The 15,958-nt window shown below is 40.4% G+C and overlaps 1 protein-coding gene across 1 annotated transcript; it reads right to left on the bottom strand.

The window, feature by feature from the left end:
• Nucleotides 1-786: 786 nt before the first annotated feature.
• Nucleotides 787-15,813, bottom strand: rps6kal (ribosomal protein S6 kinase a, like). Its single transcript, XM_061274960.1, has 22 exons — nucleotides 15,496-15,813; nucleotides 13,280-13,339; nucleotides 13,090-13,206; nucleotides 12,921-13,002; nucleotides 12,746-12,826; nucleotides 11,777-11,856; nucleotides 11,115-11,221; nucleotides 10,843-10,880; nucleotides 10,434-10,576; nucleotides 10,044-10,114; nucleotides 7,955-8,043; nucleotides 7,658-7,722; nucleotides 6,776-6,878; nucleotides 6,506-6,630; nucleotides 5,222-5,341; nucleotides 4,308-4,397; nucleotides 4,054-4,212; nucleotides 3,807-3,968; nucleotides 3,595-3,671; nucleotides 3,344-3,461; nucleotides 3,031-3,171; nucleotides 787-2,238 (listed from the first exon to the last, which is right to left on the bottom strand). Exons 1-22 carry the CDS (start codon nucleotides 15,724-15,726, stop codon nucleotides 2,113-2,115), a joined length of 2,385 nt encoding a protein of 794 aa, XP_061130944.1. The 5' UTR covers nucleotides 15,727-15,813; the 3' UTR covers nucleotides 787-2,112.
• Between the last annotated feature and the right edge of the window lie 145 nt (nucleotides 15,814-15,958).

The following is a 15,958-nucleotide window of genomic DNA, read 5'->3' on the forward strand; positions in this document are numbered from 1 at the left end:
GAATGTATTGCGAGCATTCAGTAGTGCGCGTGAGAAAATAATCTTGTGAATTGTATCCCTCCTGGGACCTCGTAGTAGAATGTGCCACAAAAGTCATACACTGATCAGTGTTACCACCCAGTGGCGTCTTTAGATCCGTGCACCGGTTGAGGATACAACATCAAATGGCAGACGTTTCGCTGTACTTTATTCGTCCATTTTCTATACCGCTCATCCTCAGGAGTCAATCGCACCTGGATTTGGAAAGAGGTTGGGCACTTCCGTGGGCTGATCGGAAGCCATTCACAGTGACACATACAAACGACCAGTGACGCTCACATTCACGCCTATGGACACTTTTGAATCTCCATTGAGCCTAATGTAATGTTTTACAGACCTGGGCGAAATTAGTACCCCCCCCCCCCCCCCCCCCCCAAAAAAAGACACCAGTACTCGGAGAACATAAAGACTTTGTTCAAGGATGGTCTGAAAAGAGATTTAAACCTCTGAACTTAAAGGCAGCGACTTTGTCTCCGAATGTAGATTTGACTGTGATTTAAAAATGTTTTTACTCTTAAGCACATCCGATTTTTTTATTAGCTATTATAATTTTTGTTTGTTTTTAAGTTTGAATTATATAGCTTGCACAATATAGATTTTTTAAAAATCCACCTGTTGCTGAACCCTTAATTTATAAATTTTACGAGGAAATAAAAGCATAAACTGATTTCAAAATGACTACGGATTGGTCTTTAAAACGTTTGTCATAATTCCACCTACAATACAAAAAGGTATGGTCAGAGTGAATGAATGTCAATAATGATCTTTAATGTCAATATATACAGAACTTGAAAGAAAAATAGAATCTTAAAAATCAAACAAAATAAATACAATATCATACAATTTCCACAATGTCTTTAAAAGAGATATCTATGGAATTTATGTTTTTTGATTCAGCCTCTCTGGTTTAACAGGTGCATTCCATTCCCCCAGAGAATTCCCAATACAGCTCCCACACGTGCTCTTCATCTTCAGAATCTTCACTGCATATATTAAGATACAATGGATGCAATCAATTGCAACTGTACTAGGTACAAACAGATCAAACGAATGTCAATAAATATTTTTAAGGACTATTTTGATCAGTTTTTCAGTCTCATTTTCAAAGGTAGAGGTTGACTTGCCGAAATTTGGTGCTGATATTTTGTCCATTTATAAAAAAATATAGATCATTGAGCATTTAAAGAAAACACAACCTCTCTGAAACAGATGCAGTCATAACCTTATGAGCAGAGGCCACTGTAGTAGTTTAATCCAGGTGTACCCAAATAAATTAGCAAGTTAATATGTATATGTGCAACTAAGAACTTCTCTTGTCACCACACTGTTTCACATTCAGTTCAAGATACTTTGTCCACCTGCAGCCATTTTGTAACCTCTTTAGATACATTGTAAGCATCACAAACATGAATTAAAGGTTAACAAAATACAGCATCTTTCCACACATGCATTTATACTGCCAAAAGTCCTAGAGCATGATTTTGATCTGTACGATTTAGCAGTATGTCAAAAAGAAGCATTTTGCTTGTGGTAAGCTTCCAGTCAGCAAACAATTTGTGGTCGTCTCTCAGTCAACATCATCTTGCCAGCACTCTCGCGCATGGACCTTTTACTCCATATTGTGGAGAAAAGAAGAGAGCGAATGCAATCAAGGAAGGAGAAAGAACCGAGGCAGATAGTATGGCAGAACATAGATGAAGAGCAGTGGGAGGGGGTCGGGGCACAGTTTAGCGAAGCAGCATTGTATCAACCAATCACAGTGAAGGAAAACATCAGCTGGTGCATTTCTTCCTGGAGAAGAAAGAATGAAAGGCGAGGAGGGCAAGTGCATATGAAAGCTGTGGAAATAAATACAAGTCTGTCTCCCCAGCAGTAACAGATACAAGTTTCTCGTCTTGCTTTTGAGCCCATGTCTTCGCATAGGAGCCTCATCAAGTGGGCATATGCACGGAGTCGTGCGTGTGTTTTGTCAAATAAATACGTTAAAAAGGGAGACGGTAGCTTTGACTGGCCACTTCTTCAGTCCGTATGAGTGAGGTCAAAATGGTAGCATAGGCTCCATGTGATGTGGTTCTACATGTCTGTTGAGGTGAGTTTCTTCATGCTGCGTCGCTGGGCTAAACTGGATGCGGCCACAGGTTCTAGCACGGGCTGGCTTGTCTTCTGGCTCAGCGCTGAATAAGTGGCAGCCATGGCTCCCTGTAAGGAAAGGACACTAGACATTAGCTACTACTCACAAACACTTCTCTATATTTTGGAAAACACGTATCCAACTGCTCAATGCAGCTCGATAGATTATGAATAAAAAGCACAGACTTCCACAAAAATACATATGCAGGAGCGGTGGGTTCATTTAGGTGAGGATCTGTATAGAGTTGCAGATAAATCATTTTTATTTTCACCACTCGAGTCACTATGGCTCTGATAAAACTGTTCAGCCCCTGATAAGAACGGTACCTGCCCTGTTAGTTTATTATCATGAATGAGAGAGAAGACTGCTTACCAACAAATAGATGAACATGCCATAAAAATGTTAATAATTTAGAGTTGGCAGAGGTGTGGGTTGAATTTAAGGAGCCGAATTACTAAGTTATAAATGGTCATTATGGCACACAACATCTCTAATGTCATGGTTATAGAGACCTTCACAGCCTACTTCACAATGATGTCACAATGTTAGCTGGAGGCAAAAGAAACTGACGCTGGAGGCAAGTGAACGGTAGCCAGGAGCAAACACTGCTACTGTTGTGTAGAAAATATATATGCCGTCGCGGCGGGCGGGGGAATGCTCGCGAGTCGCCGAGACTAACGTTGCCCGGCCAGCTGGCCGGCCGTTTCCCCCATATATAAAAAAATAATTTTCCAACGGATTTACACGAATCACAAAAATAATACTTTCGACGGAAAAAAACACAGAAATCCGCGGAGCCGTGGAAAATTCTCATCCCTGAGGAGGCTTGGCCTAGATCAGTGAGAGGATGTCCCCCTCACCTTGACGAGGTGTGGTGCATCATGGCGTGTAAGCTGGAAGTGTGGAAGTGCATCTCTGCAGGAAATCCAGGAATGCTTTAGAACTTGCTCTGCTGTGTATCGCTGATGGGGATCCACATGGAGCATGTGAGACAGGAGGTCCTGCAACACGTAAGCACACCCAGCTGCTCAAACAATCAGCCTTTAGAAAATGTTAGCACAAATAATACTAATAATAGAAACACACTGAATCCCTTACAGTTTTAACTTGACCCGTAAATGACACAAAGGGACATATTTACCAATGTAGTAGATGACAGAGAGACCATGTTACCTTTGAGGTGTCTGACACAGTATCCCAGTTTCCGCCTGTCAAAGAAAACTTTCCAGAGCCTATTCGAAGCAGAATCTCCTCTGGTGTGTCATTTGGCCCATTTGCAAACGGTGTGTACCTGACAAAAGGATTAATAAAGCATTAAGAACTTAATAAAAGCTATATTTAGAATCACAACTATTGTTCTTGTTGATGGGTTCTGTATGAGTGTCTTCAAATGGAGAACACTATGTATCCTGTTTCGGCCTTACCCAGCCAACATTGTATATAATAGAACTCCAAGACTCCATATATCACAGGCTGCATCATAACCTTGCCGCATTAGTACCTTAACACAAACACATGTAAAGACAATCAGAGACTGAAGTATTTCAGATGTAAATGACTGACTTCCTCATACACTGCATCCCATTAGACTACATTCTGAACAGCTCAAGTGGTAGTTCTCCTCTATCTGGCTCACCTCTGGAGCCACAAAGTTGGCGGTATAGCAAGGTGTGAGGAGTAGGCCGTTGCCCCCTCGAAGCTGCTTTGCAAAACCAAAGTCACAGATCCTGATTGAGTCTGGATTCCCAGAGTCGTCCATATACAGAATGTTGCTGGGCTTCAGGTCTCGGTGCACTACCTGACAAAGATGACTTGAAAAGATTAGATGATTGGTGAGCTTGTCACAGCTTGATGTGTGTGTGTGTGTGTGTGTGTTTCCTCACCCCTTGACAGTGGAGGTAATCAACTGTCTTAGTGATGGTGTAAAGCACGGCACTGGCCTCTCTCTCAGAGAAAAACTTCTGCCTGAGGATTTTGTCAAGCAGTTCTCCCCCCTTCATCAGCTCCGTCACCAGGTAAACATACCTGCCCTCATCGTACACCTAACACAATCACACGTAGCAAGTCCCTGTCACCATGTATGGCTAAGTATGACTTGTGTATGATGAAATACTAATACAACAAATATTGTACTGACATCCTTGAGAGTAATGATGTTAGGGTGTTGGCCGTATCTCATCAGGATTTCAATCTCCTCGGAGGGGTCCCTCTTACTTTTGTCTATAATCTGTGACATAGAAAAACAATCAAATAGTTTGCATTTCTATTATTGTTTCACGGGTGCCTGATGAGATAATTTGAACAGTTGTGCTGCCCTCTGCTGGAAAGCTGGCCTTGTTCATCAGATTTACAAAAACAACAGAGCGCAACATAAACCAAAACTGAACTTTAAGGGCCGGTTTAACCGAGGATACTTGAGGGTGAAAATGGCTAAATGTTCTAACGAATGTACCTTTTGCGGCACGTTGTACATGTGCTCCTTTTCATTTCATGCACGAAGCGCGTTGCAACACTCGCATTGAATTTTGTGCTATGTGCCTGCATTGAACCACTGGAGAAGATTCGCTGGGTGAATGCCACAATAACTTGGGTATTGTTTGTAGGCGAGTGGGACTAGTAATTATCGCGTTCTGAAATTATTAAAAGGATCGCTGCAATATTTTGCATTTTACGGACAGTAACTAATATGTTTTGTCAAGCTGTAGAGTGGCAAGGAAGATGTTTTGCTAATAGAATTCAATATATTGAAGCCGACCGACTGTTGTAATATTTGCTGCGGGCGTTTGAAGTTGACATAAGTAGAGATGTTCACAAACTTTTGCAATTTTATGGGGAAAGTATTAATGAATCATTAATGAAATGAGTATTAATGAAAATATCCCATTCAATTGTGTTTAGCCATGGCAGTGAATCTCCCAACTACTTACTGTAGGAGCACAAAACATGCAATGGAAAAAGATAAAAATGGATCTTAACATCTTATATGACTAAAGTTGATGTCTGGCTGCAAAATATATTTTGGCAGTAGTTTAAATGTCCGTGAATGGTCACCTTCACAGCATAGTCCATGGCAGAGACTCGGTGTACACAGCGTTTACAAATGGAGTAGGAGCCAACTCCGATGTCCTCCTGCAGCTCGTATAGATCCAAAAACTTGGACCCCGCATGCATCTGAAAGAAGAAAAAAAAAAAGAAAAGAGGTATTTACATCTCATTGGTTGGTGTACATGTGTTATCTAACTGTGATCAAAGGAGAATACTTTTTAGTGTCTTGTATCTAAACATGTCTGGAGTGCCTGCCCACTCAAAGTTTTGTGTCTTTCTTTGGCTTGTCTCTGGTCCAAAAGTATTTTTTATTCACCACAAAATATTTTTTCATAAAAAAAAAAAAAAAAAAAAAAAAAGGAAAAGTAAACAAAAATCTGTACTTTTCACTGCAACAGTAACTTTGTCAACACCAGGCACACAACTGACAGCGAGGCATTGAGGAATATATGCCTAAAGAAAAATAAATCGAAACTGGAAATGCATTGTGCCCGCGCATTTGTATATCCATTCACATCGGTTTACCTTCCTTTCCAGCATGTGTAAAAAAAATGGAGCAATGTTGCATTGTACACCTCTTAAAAACTTTACAAATAAAAAAATGAAACCAAAATAGATCATTCTCGATCATTGAAATCATGGCACAAACGTGTTATTACGACATCTGGGAACTTAGGAATTGTGAAAAAATGCAAAGCATGTCTACCGCAACACAATATTTTAATTTTGTAACTACAAGCAGTACAAGTGCTATTCATTTTGATAAGAAACACAGTTTGATCAAATGTTAAATTTATTGTATTGGTGTACATTCACTGTCGAGTATTTAAATCCAAAACGCATTCATCAAAGCTGAATGGATTTATCATGCTTTATAATATACCTTATTTGGTTTTGTATTACGTATACATGACCTGTATCTAATTTTAATTATTGTTTTACTTATGTTTTTTTATGGAGCGGCATGGTGGAGCACTGGTTAGCAAGTTCGTTTCACAGTTCAGAGGTTGCGTGTTCGATTCCACCACCCTGTGTGGAACTTGCATGTTCTCCCTGTGCCTATGTGGGCTTTCTCAAGGTACTCTGGTTTCCTCCCACATTCCAAAAACATGCTGGTAGGCCGATTGAGCACTGCAAAATTGGCCATAGGTGTGAGTGGGAGTGCGGACGCTTGTTCGTCTGTGTGCCCTGCGATTTGGCTGGCAACCAGTTCAGGGTGTCCCACGCCTTTGTGGTGTTCTCAAACCTCAAGACCCTTTTACGCAGCTATACAAGTGGGATTGAGTTTACCTGAACTATCGGGAGTATACTAAAGAGTGGGGAACTCTTGTTTTCATCCATCGGCGTTGGAGCAACAAAACTGAAGCCTTTGAAGAGCTGGTGGGCGTTTGCACTGGGAGGGATACCTGGGGAGTCTAAAAGAAAGAAGTTGCATAAAAAAAAAAAAAAAGACTACGAATACTAACACAATAAATTATGTAGTGACAAGTATAAACACAAAGCAGGACAGTTTTCAACCTAACAAGCTTAGACTGAGCGAGAGTGTATTTGTATATTTACCTTTAGGTGTCTTTGCAGTGAACTCTGGGTCGAAACAGAACGTGTCATCCGGTTTACCTGCCGCCGGCTTGAAGGGGGGCTGTAGCTCTCTCCTGTACAGTTTCTGATGGGGGCCACATTTGTCCATTTTAGATATTAGGGATCAAACCCTTCCCATAGACTGTTTGTAATGTGCGGCCATACGTGAATTAGAAAAATTACGTTTGGTTATTCGGAATGCACCAAAAATATACTGCCGGAGCAGGGGCTTCAGAGTGAATTTCCAAACATACTGTTGTTTTAAATCAACGCCCTCACGTGTTCATACGTGTGGAAGTGTACCCTTTAATTGACATGCTTATTAAATGATCATCCTGGAAATAAATCATTAGATGGTTCAATTTTTTTTCCATACCCCTGCCCCTTATTGAAAAATACTGGTCTTATGCATCATACAATTCTGTTTTGTAGATGTGCTGGTTTATTGTCTGGTCCATATTAAAGGTGAAATCTTGCCATTTTGGTTTAAAATATATATTTTGCTACACCAGTCCTGGAACCTTTCTGACACATCTGATACATAAAAGAAAGGCCAATATCCCTCATTATTGAACTTGCTCCCATTCCTCTACAATGGTGTCCAGCCACCAGCAGCCTGTTGGCTAATGAACACTCATGCAGAGCTATTAGTTCACACACAGCTAGAACTGGCCAAATGCCCAGATGCACACATACAGTGCTGGCACGGCCAAAATGAATGACAAAACTGAACGTTTGTGAAGTGTGAATCTTCAACAGAAGCTGCAGTTACATGTGTATTAGTGCGGGTAGGTGGGAAATGAAAAATGATTGTGTGTGTGTGTGTGTGTGTGTGTGTGTGTGTGTGTGTGTGTGTGTGCCCACATTCCAGTCGATGGTGGAGAAAAAAGCATGCCGTTTGATCTCCTCCACACCGTCAGGTCCGGCCCCTTAAGACAAAGCTCATATAAGCCTTCCGTAAAGCGGGCACGATGTAGCGGTACTCTTTAAACAGTATCAATCCTTTCACAAGTTGTTCTTTGTGCAATATTCTGCACATAACTGAAGTAAATGCCAGCAGTTAAGTTCATGTTTGAAAAGAAGATTTTTCTCCATGAGCGCAAAAAATAGTCAGGTGTGGTAGTTTTATAGGTTGATTGATTAAATTGCAAGATTACTTACCTAATCTGTTTGTTGGGTTACGTTTAAACAGCATCCTCAGCAAACTCTGGGCTTCTATACTAAGGAACTGAGGCATTCCTAACTTTGCTCTAAAGGGGGGGAAAAAAGAAAAAAGTAAATATGCCACCACTACACCACTGTCCAACAAAAACGGTTGACCTTTTGTCACCTAATTTTCCCTTAGGGTCGGGTGAAGCGCTACCATGTGTGATGTCTCCCCTCTAGTGGTGAATGGCATTATGACAACTTAAAACTGGTCTGGCACTGGCATTTTTACAAATGATCTAGGGGCCACTCTGATTGTGGCCAGGGCCACTAATTGCCCACTTAATAAGACTAATCTTTTACTAAAGATTTCAAATAATGGAAGCGACATTGCCTATCCACTATAATGGACTGTTCGTAACGTCGTCAACAGGTATAAAGTAGGGGTGTAACGATACATCGATACACATCGATTAATCGATATAATGCTCTACGATTTATTGGCATCGATGCTAAAGGTAAACATCGATTTATATCGCCGTGTTTGACCTCGGACATTAGACGCGACTTTATTTTGAAATCCAGTTCATTGTTGCTTGCTTCCTCTTTCTGGGAGCAGTGCGCCCGGCGTTGTTGTGTTGTGAGAAGAGCACGCGCGTAAAAGGGGAGGCGACAACTAGTACGCGGCTCCTGGGCTGGTGCTATGGCTAGTGTCCAAAAAGACGAGGAAATTTGCTCCCCTTTAGGCTTCAAGTCATTCGTTTGGAAGCACTTTGGATTCCAAAGAAAAGATGGCTCAACGGACAAGACACGTGCAGTTTGTAAATCCTGCCATGCGGTGATCAAATATTCAGGGAGCACAAATCTCGCCGCACATTTAAAGAAAAAACACGACATCAAAGTTCAGTGTTAAAGTAAGCAATTTGTATACTACAATACTCTTGTCATTTCCTAAATAAAGAGTTTGCAGTACCTTGTTGATTTTGCGTAAGAATTGTTATAAATCAGGATATTGTTCTATATTTTTTATTAAAAAAAAAAAATCGATCGTAGAGCACTATATCGCGATATATCGTGAATGAATCGCAGCAGGCTTTAAGATATCGGCAAATATCGTATCGTAGTTCTTTATATCGATATTAAATCGTATCGTGACAAAACCCTCGATTTACACCCCTAGTATAAAGGTGTTGGAGACCGCCATATGGAAAAGAGGATTTTGCACTTTAGGGCAGTTCTGATGATTTTTACCATTGAAAATCTGGAAGGGCAGCACAAATGAAGTTTAAATTGATGGAATTAGAAAGTAACAAAAATAAAATCTCTCTGATCATTTGGGGTAAACCAATAACTGCTGTTGTTTGATTCAATTAGTCACTCATGCATGCAATATGCCCATCTTGGGTAACACTGCATTTGAAACTTGGGATAACACGCCCAAACAAGTGCTCTGGGAGAGGCTGGTGCGCTGAATGACCCATAGACAAAGTAATGCTAAATTGATAGGAGTTTTATCTTAAGGGATATCGCAAGATTCCGTGACTGGCTTCAAATCAGATGATTCCATTTAGAACCTCAAAAATTGCATTGCTTTATAAACAATGTCATGATGATTTTTGTTTTAAATGAGTGGAAAAGGTTCTTGCCGCTCCCTCTCATTTTTTGCTTGCAGAACATTGGCATAATTCCTCGTGGCGGTGAGCACCTGTCTTTCAAAAGCGGCACTAGAAAATGCTAAGTTAGTCATCGCAATTTGTCGCAAGCAGTTTTCTCTATTTTTGGACCCATACAGAGGGCTAATTCAGAGCAAAATACAAAAATGCCTGCAATGTGTGAGGCAATGATTACTGTTAACTGCATCTGTAATGTTATCAAAGATTGGTCAAGATACCACTGCGTTAATATTGGGGGTGTTCAGAAAATGAGAATTTGCGGCCACTTGACGTTCAGGATCAATTCTTTTCCATTTATTGTGAATTAAGATCTGGTAGAAGTTATGCAACACTTCTGTTGGGAACACTAAATAGAACTGACATCATCTTATCATTGTTCATTGTTCATTGTTAGAGTTCTATTTGAGCAGTTGCATTAGTGTGTAACTCACTTGAGAATCATGTTCATGGTTTCATTGCGGTCTTTCCCTTGAAACGGTAACGTCCCCGTCAGCATCTCAAACTGCAAAAATAAGAGAAAGCAAAAGCAATAAAATAAGTGTAGAATAACTCAATGAGTAAAAACAAGTTAACTCTGCAAAACATCTTCGTTTTAAAGGCAGAACTGTGATTTTATTGTTCTTTTTTTGGTTTTGAAAAAGGGCATTTTGAGTCATTTGCTATTTGAGATTATCTTCTGTTGTGTGCTTTCACACTATTCAATGTTCAATATTTGATGCTTTGGCAATTAATGACGACATGTTCTTGGGCCCTGGTTAGGAATTGACAAGTCTAGTCAAAGATCATGAGCTCATGTTTGCGTATTGAGGGAGCCCCCATACCATTAGTACACCCAGTGACCACCAGTCGGCACTCTGTGTGTGTCCTCTCCTGTTGACCACCTCAGGGGCCATATACTCCACCGTACCACAGAAAGAATACGCCTTCTTGTCAGCATCCACTGACTCTTTGCTCAGGCCAAAGTCTGTACACAATGACATTCGATTATGTCTCATCGAAAAAAACTCAATCATGACAGCCCCCACATAAAAGTGTACAGGTTGTGACTATTTCCTTTTAAGAGCATTAAAAAATATTTGTTAAGGTAAAAGGGAAAAAACAGTGCACTAAATGACATTTTGACCATTTCTGTAAACAAGAATGTTTTCAAACTATTCTTATTTTGCGACATCCTACATACTAAATTCGAAGAGGATGCTTTGTTACACGGCTACACAGTGAAAAACATACCTGTTAACTTTACATGTCCAGCTTCATCAAGTAAGATACTGGGGGAAAGAGCACATTTTCCCATGATGGAAAGATACGAAACATTATTTTAACACAGTGAAAAGTGTTCATGACTGAAAATCCCCAGGTGAGGTTTTTGTCCAAATCTTACTCTTGAATTTTGGGGCTTGCGGTTATGAGGTTCTAATGCAACAAAAACACTCTGTGAATCTTTATGAAATAAAGGATAGGGTAAAAGTGCTTGTGTGTGAGAGTTCAGTGAGGTCTCGTACTTCTCTGGCTTGAGATCTCTGTAAACTATGCCCAAGTTGTGCAGGTGGTCAAGGGCCAGGGCCAGCTCTGCAAGGTAGAATTTCACATCTTCCTCTGTAAACATAACCTGTTAAGAACTAGACAGGTTTACTTTCAGAAATCAGATGAGGACAATTGTGTGGCAAACAGATACATATGAGTAAGTACCAACAAGGCGAGGAGTATTATTGTCACAGACTGAACATTTGAAGAAGGTAATTGCATTCTTTTACATTGCCGGCAGCTCTAGCTTTATTTCTGAGTGATGCTTTTACAAAAGCTCTGTCAGGAGAACAACCGTACGTCACTTAAGTTCCAATAGTGAAACCCCTTGAAAAGAGTTGATCAGGGCCATGAGCTGACAAGCAATTCATATTTGAAAAGCTGAAAGAACTTGTGTGTTTCACCAGGAATCCCACTCAAACAATGATTAAATGTGAAGACGACAAACCAAGGAGACATGACTTGGCAGTTGATGAATATTAAACGTACGCCAATTTCACATTAGCAACCTTAGCAATTCTTTAGGGTTTGAAGAATATTTGTATTGTTCTATGTGGCTCTTCAAATAGAAATAAAAACATCAAATAGTAGAGCTTAAAGTAAAATAAGACGTAGAGCAACAGGACATACGTGTGCTTACCTCTTTGGATAAGCGAGTGAATACATCTCCTCCCCTGAGAAAGTCCAATATTAAATACAGTTTCCCTTCCGTCTGAAAGGCTGCAGAGGCAAGGAAACACTCTAAATCACAAGCACACTATTGAACTATTACTTTGCACATACGCGCAGCAAACACGTGTGCACTTACGTACATCAACGTAAACATGGTGATAAGGTTATAGACAATTAAAACCTAATTTCTAAGTCCCAAAAGTAGCGTATTTTTCGGACTATAAATCACTTTGGAGTATAAGTCACACCAGCCATAAAATGCATAATAAAGAGGGAAAAAAACAAAAAAGCATTTAAGTCGCACAGGGATATAAATTGCATTTTTGGGGGATATTCATTTGACATAATCCAACACCAAGACATTTCGGCATAATCTTGACAAAAACTGACAGATTTCATTCAAAAACTATTCCTCAATCAAATGCACATTGTACACTGCTTACTGCAGGGCTATTGAAACCACTCTCCCTACATGCACTGTACATTGTATTACATGCAGAAATGATTCCTAGAAAATAGATTTTATTTCATTTTTATTACATACGATTATTTTATTTTTTATATTTTGAAAAAGAGGTTCTCTTTTCACTTACAATTTTGAATGGGGCTTGGGTTGGTCTTTTCGGATGGGTATGCCTTTATTTATTTTTTTGAATAGGTAGTGGTAGAGGAATGAATAATATTTCACACAACATTGTGCTATTGTTCTTCAATGCAAGTATTGAATGTTCAAAAACATACTTCAACGAAACAAAATATTTCTATTTTTACTTGGATATCACAACCTTCCAAAATTCCTCATTTTAACTGCCCATTACAATTACCAGACCTTTTGGAAAGAAAACGAAACTACACAAAATAAAATATCAGAAAATGTCAGATTTGCACATCTTGAGACTAAAATGTTAACCCATGAACAGGTTTTCCATTTTCTTACCGTAGTGCAATTTCACTATGAAGGGATGATTGACCTCCACTAAGATGTCTCTCTCCATCTTGGTGCGAACTCTGTCCCTGACTGTACACAGGAGTGCAGTCACAGATTAAACTTAACACTGACAACAAGAGAACACACATTTTTGTGCTATAGGCTTTGTAAAATGTCACATTACCTTTCAATGATGCCTTTTTTAGAACTTTCATTGCATATAATTGACTAGCATCTGGACCCACAATTTTTCTCACCAAAAATACCTGGTTTGGGAAGAACAATTTAGGATGATGAACAGAGCAACAGAGAGAGCGCGAGTGAGCTAGAGATTTGACTTGATGTGTTCTCACCTTGCCAAAAGAGCCCTGACCCAGGACCTTGAGGAGCTCAAACTGTGATGGATCTGCTTTCTCACAGCCCTCCTTCACGTGGTGAGTGATAGGAATCTCCTTGTATGTCCCTTCATCCTGCACACACAGGAACAAGTGAGCGAAACCAGTTTCACATATGCCAGTCTACATACATTGAGACCTTACTTACACAGTGCGTGTAACACTCTCCCTCCTCCATGGGCTCATCCATGATCTGATGTCCATTGACCTGCAGCCGCAAAAACAAATTAGATCATAGGAGTCAGAAAAAAAGCTAAACTCGAGGAAAGCTTGTGAATCCGTGCTTTCAACTGAACAGAACTGCGGCTCCAACACACCCACGTGAATGATGAGCAAATCAACTGATGAGAACGATGAGTCACATGCAATAACAGAGCTTTTTCACCAACATGAAGTTCTGTTTGTTGACAAACAGTATGGAATCTGTGCTCGAAAAGTGCACATCCTATACAGCAGCATGGCTCTCTTGTAATTAGCAGTCTATAATTCCTGACCAGAGTGGACACAGCATGGCTCTTGTCATGCCTGGCATTTACTATGTGGCCTCTTTCTAATGATGTCGCTCTGATACATGGTAATAACAACAAATGTATTATTACTGACTGACACCAGAGAACTCCGCTTTGTTTTTCTCAGATAAATATGTCAAACATAATGCAATGTAAATAACTTAAAAGCCAATCAAATGTGTACGCAAATTTATAAACGTGTACATGTAAATGAAATTATTGTCAAGAGACAAGTGCTGCAGAGATTTTGCAGGTTTCACTTATGAAATGAAGCTTAGTGCATGATGTATTCAGTCTAATGTGTTTGTGTGTGTTGAATTCCATCAAGCCTCTGAAGAGAGAGGATGAGTCATACCACTACGCAAGACCACTCAGTGGGTGGAGCCACTGACATACACTCACTGACATCCACAGAACGGAGGCCAACAAATCACTTTCCAATTGGATTGAACTACAGAATGTTGTACTAGCTTTAACCTTTAAAATACACGAGATGAAAGAACTTGGAAGCAATCTATAACGCTGCAATATTAAAATGCAAGCCTTGGTGCATCTGTGGAGCCTGAAGTGTGACATGCTGGCTACAGCTAAAGCCAGGACATCATTCACACATGCATCTTCACTCCCACATCTGATGTGGCTCATCACAGCTTGTAACAAGAATGCAGCCTACACTTGCAGCATGGCAGGCCTTTTCCTGCCATTTTCAAACATGGAATTGATCATTTTTGAAAAGACCAAGTCTTTTTGAACACGTTTGAATGTCTTCCACCATCCAAAACTGATGCAAAGTGGATTAAAAGGCTACCCTAGTTAAAGTGGCTAATCTACATGTTTACTTCATTGCTTTAGTCAGCTGTCAGTGTGCCTCATTTACAATACATTGCATCAGTGCCGTTTGTGAAAGGTATGCACAACTAACAATCAGTGGTTACACACATTTTGTGTTGTCAATATGCATCAAGACAGTGACTAGCTATTCTGTAAACAAAAACAGTGGAGTTCTGAAAATGCGTTTAGGTTTGACATATTGTATGTGTTTTCAGAGCCTTTTTTTAAAATTATTATTTAAATCTCTAACTCCTATAAAATCTGTCGCGTCTTTGTAACAGGAGGAAGCCGTGGGTCCCAGGGTGACAACAATTGAGAATCACCCACGTTTTTTTACGTTATACTGGTTCCCAGTTTAGAAAAGCAGCTTGAAACGGGTTAAAAGCACGCGACATATGGTTTTAATAATGCATACTTAGTAAATAATGTTAAGAAAAATCAACAACATGCGTAAAAGTATGGTGTAAAATATTTTGTAAATTTACACCGGGAAGTTTATATGCAACAGCATCACTCTTTTTACTCGTGCTGGGAGCAACCCTGAGCGGTAACTTCAAAAATATTAACTTGCAAATATGTAAAAACACATTATTATTTTTTTATTGGATACAATAAGAGAGAAGAGAAAGTTACCTGATAGGGGAACTGTCACTTGGCACACGAACTACAAGCTAATGCTACATGCGGTAAGCTAGCACAGCAGCAAACTCCTCTTGAGAAGTATGACAACAAACGATACAAGAAAACTGCGCGTCATTGTACTACGAGTCTGACATTGTCTCAAAATGCTAGGTTTTTTTGGGGAGGGGGGCAGACGGGACATTTTTGCAACACAGAACGCCAGACGGCGGTGCAACAAAATAAACATATTCCCAGCTGTTAGCATTAGCTAGCGTGTTAGCATGCATCGCGATGCGCTGCAGATCGTGACACGAATTGAACGTAACCTTTAACCAGGGCAAGCTACCTCAACTCGGCCACAAAGCCGAAACAATCTTGAGCAAGTAAAAATAAATAAACCCACCTCACTACTTCCGTTGTTTATCTCCATGTTGTGCCAGGATTCCTCTCCAAATCTAAGGCATCGTAGTCCACCTAGACTCACGCTCCAAAGTACATGTTGCCCCCACTGTAAAATCCCGGCTACTGAGCTCGGTCGTTGACGGGGGTGGGCGGGATGCGTGGCTGACCGTGGACCACTATCAGGGTGAGATTTTGGTGTCACTGCGTGGGTAGATGTCAATGATGGGACCATGCGCTCCGCAACGACACCGTTACCCCGCCATAGCCGCGAATATGGCGGCTACTGTGGTAACTGCCTGGTCGGTGAATGAGTTTCTTGACGTACTTGTGACGCAACTCAGTTAAGGATTTCCCCAATCCACCGCAAAGCACCGGATCGACATGACAGGCTTCGCAAGCAAGGCTTAATGATCGACGCAAAACGTATCCCATCTGCTTTCTGTTGACAACAATCCATGATGATT

This window comes from Syngnathus typhle, linkage group LG1 (assembly GCF_033458585.1).
Source record: "Syngnathus typhle isolate RoL2023-S1 ecotype Sweden linkage group LG1, RoL_Styp_1.0, whole genome shotgun sequence".
In the NCBI taxonomy this organism is placed as follows: domain Eukaryota; kingdom Metazoa; phylum Chordata; class Actinopteri; order Syngnathiformes; family Syngnathidae; genus Syngnathus; species Syngnathus typhle.

Bases quoted from the DNA above. Each gene is read 5' to 3' on its own strand.
- rps6kal (XM_061274960.1), bottom strand. From the start codon at position 15,726: ATGGTCCCATCATTGACATCTACCCACGCAGTGACACCAAAATCTCAC. The intron at 13,207-13,279 runs GTAAGTAAGGTC...CTGTGTGTGCAG, and splicing joins GAGAGTGTTACACGCACTGT to GATGAAGGGACATACAAGGA. The intron at 4,398-5,221 runs GTGACCATTCAC...TCTATGTCACAG, and splicing joins CCATGGACTATGCTGTGAAG to ATTATAGACAAAAGTAAGAG.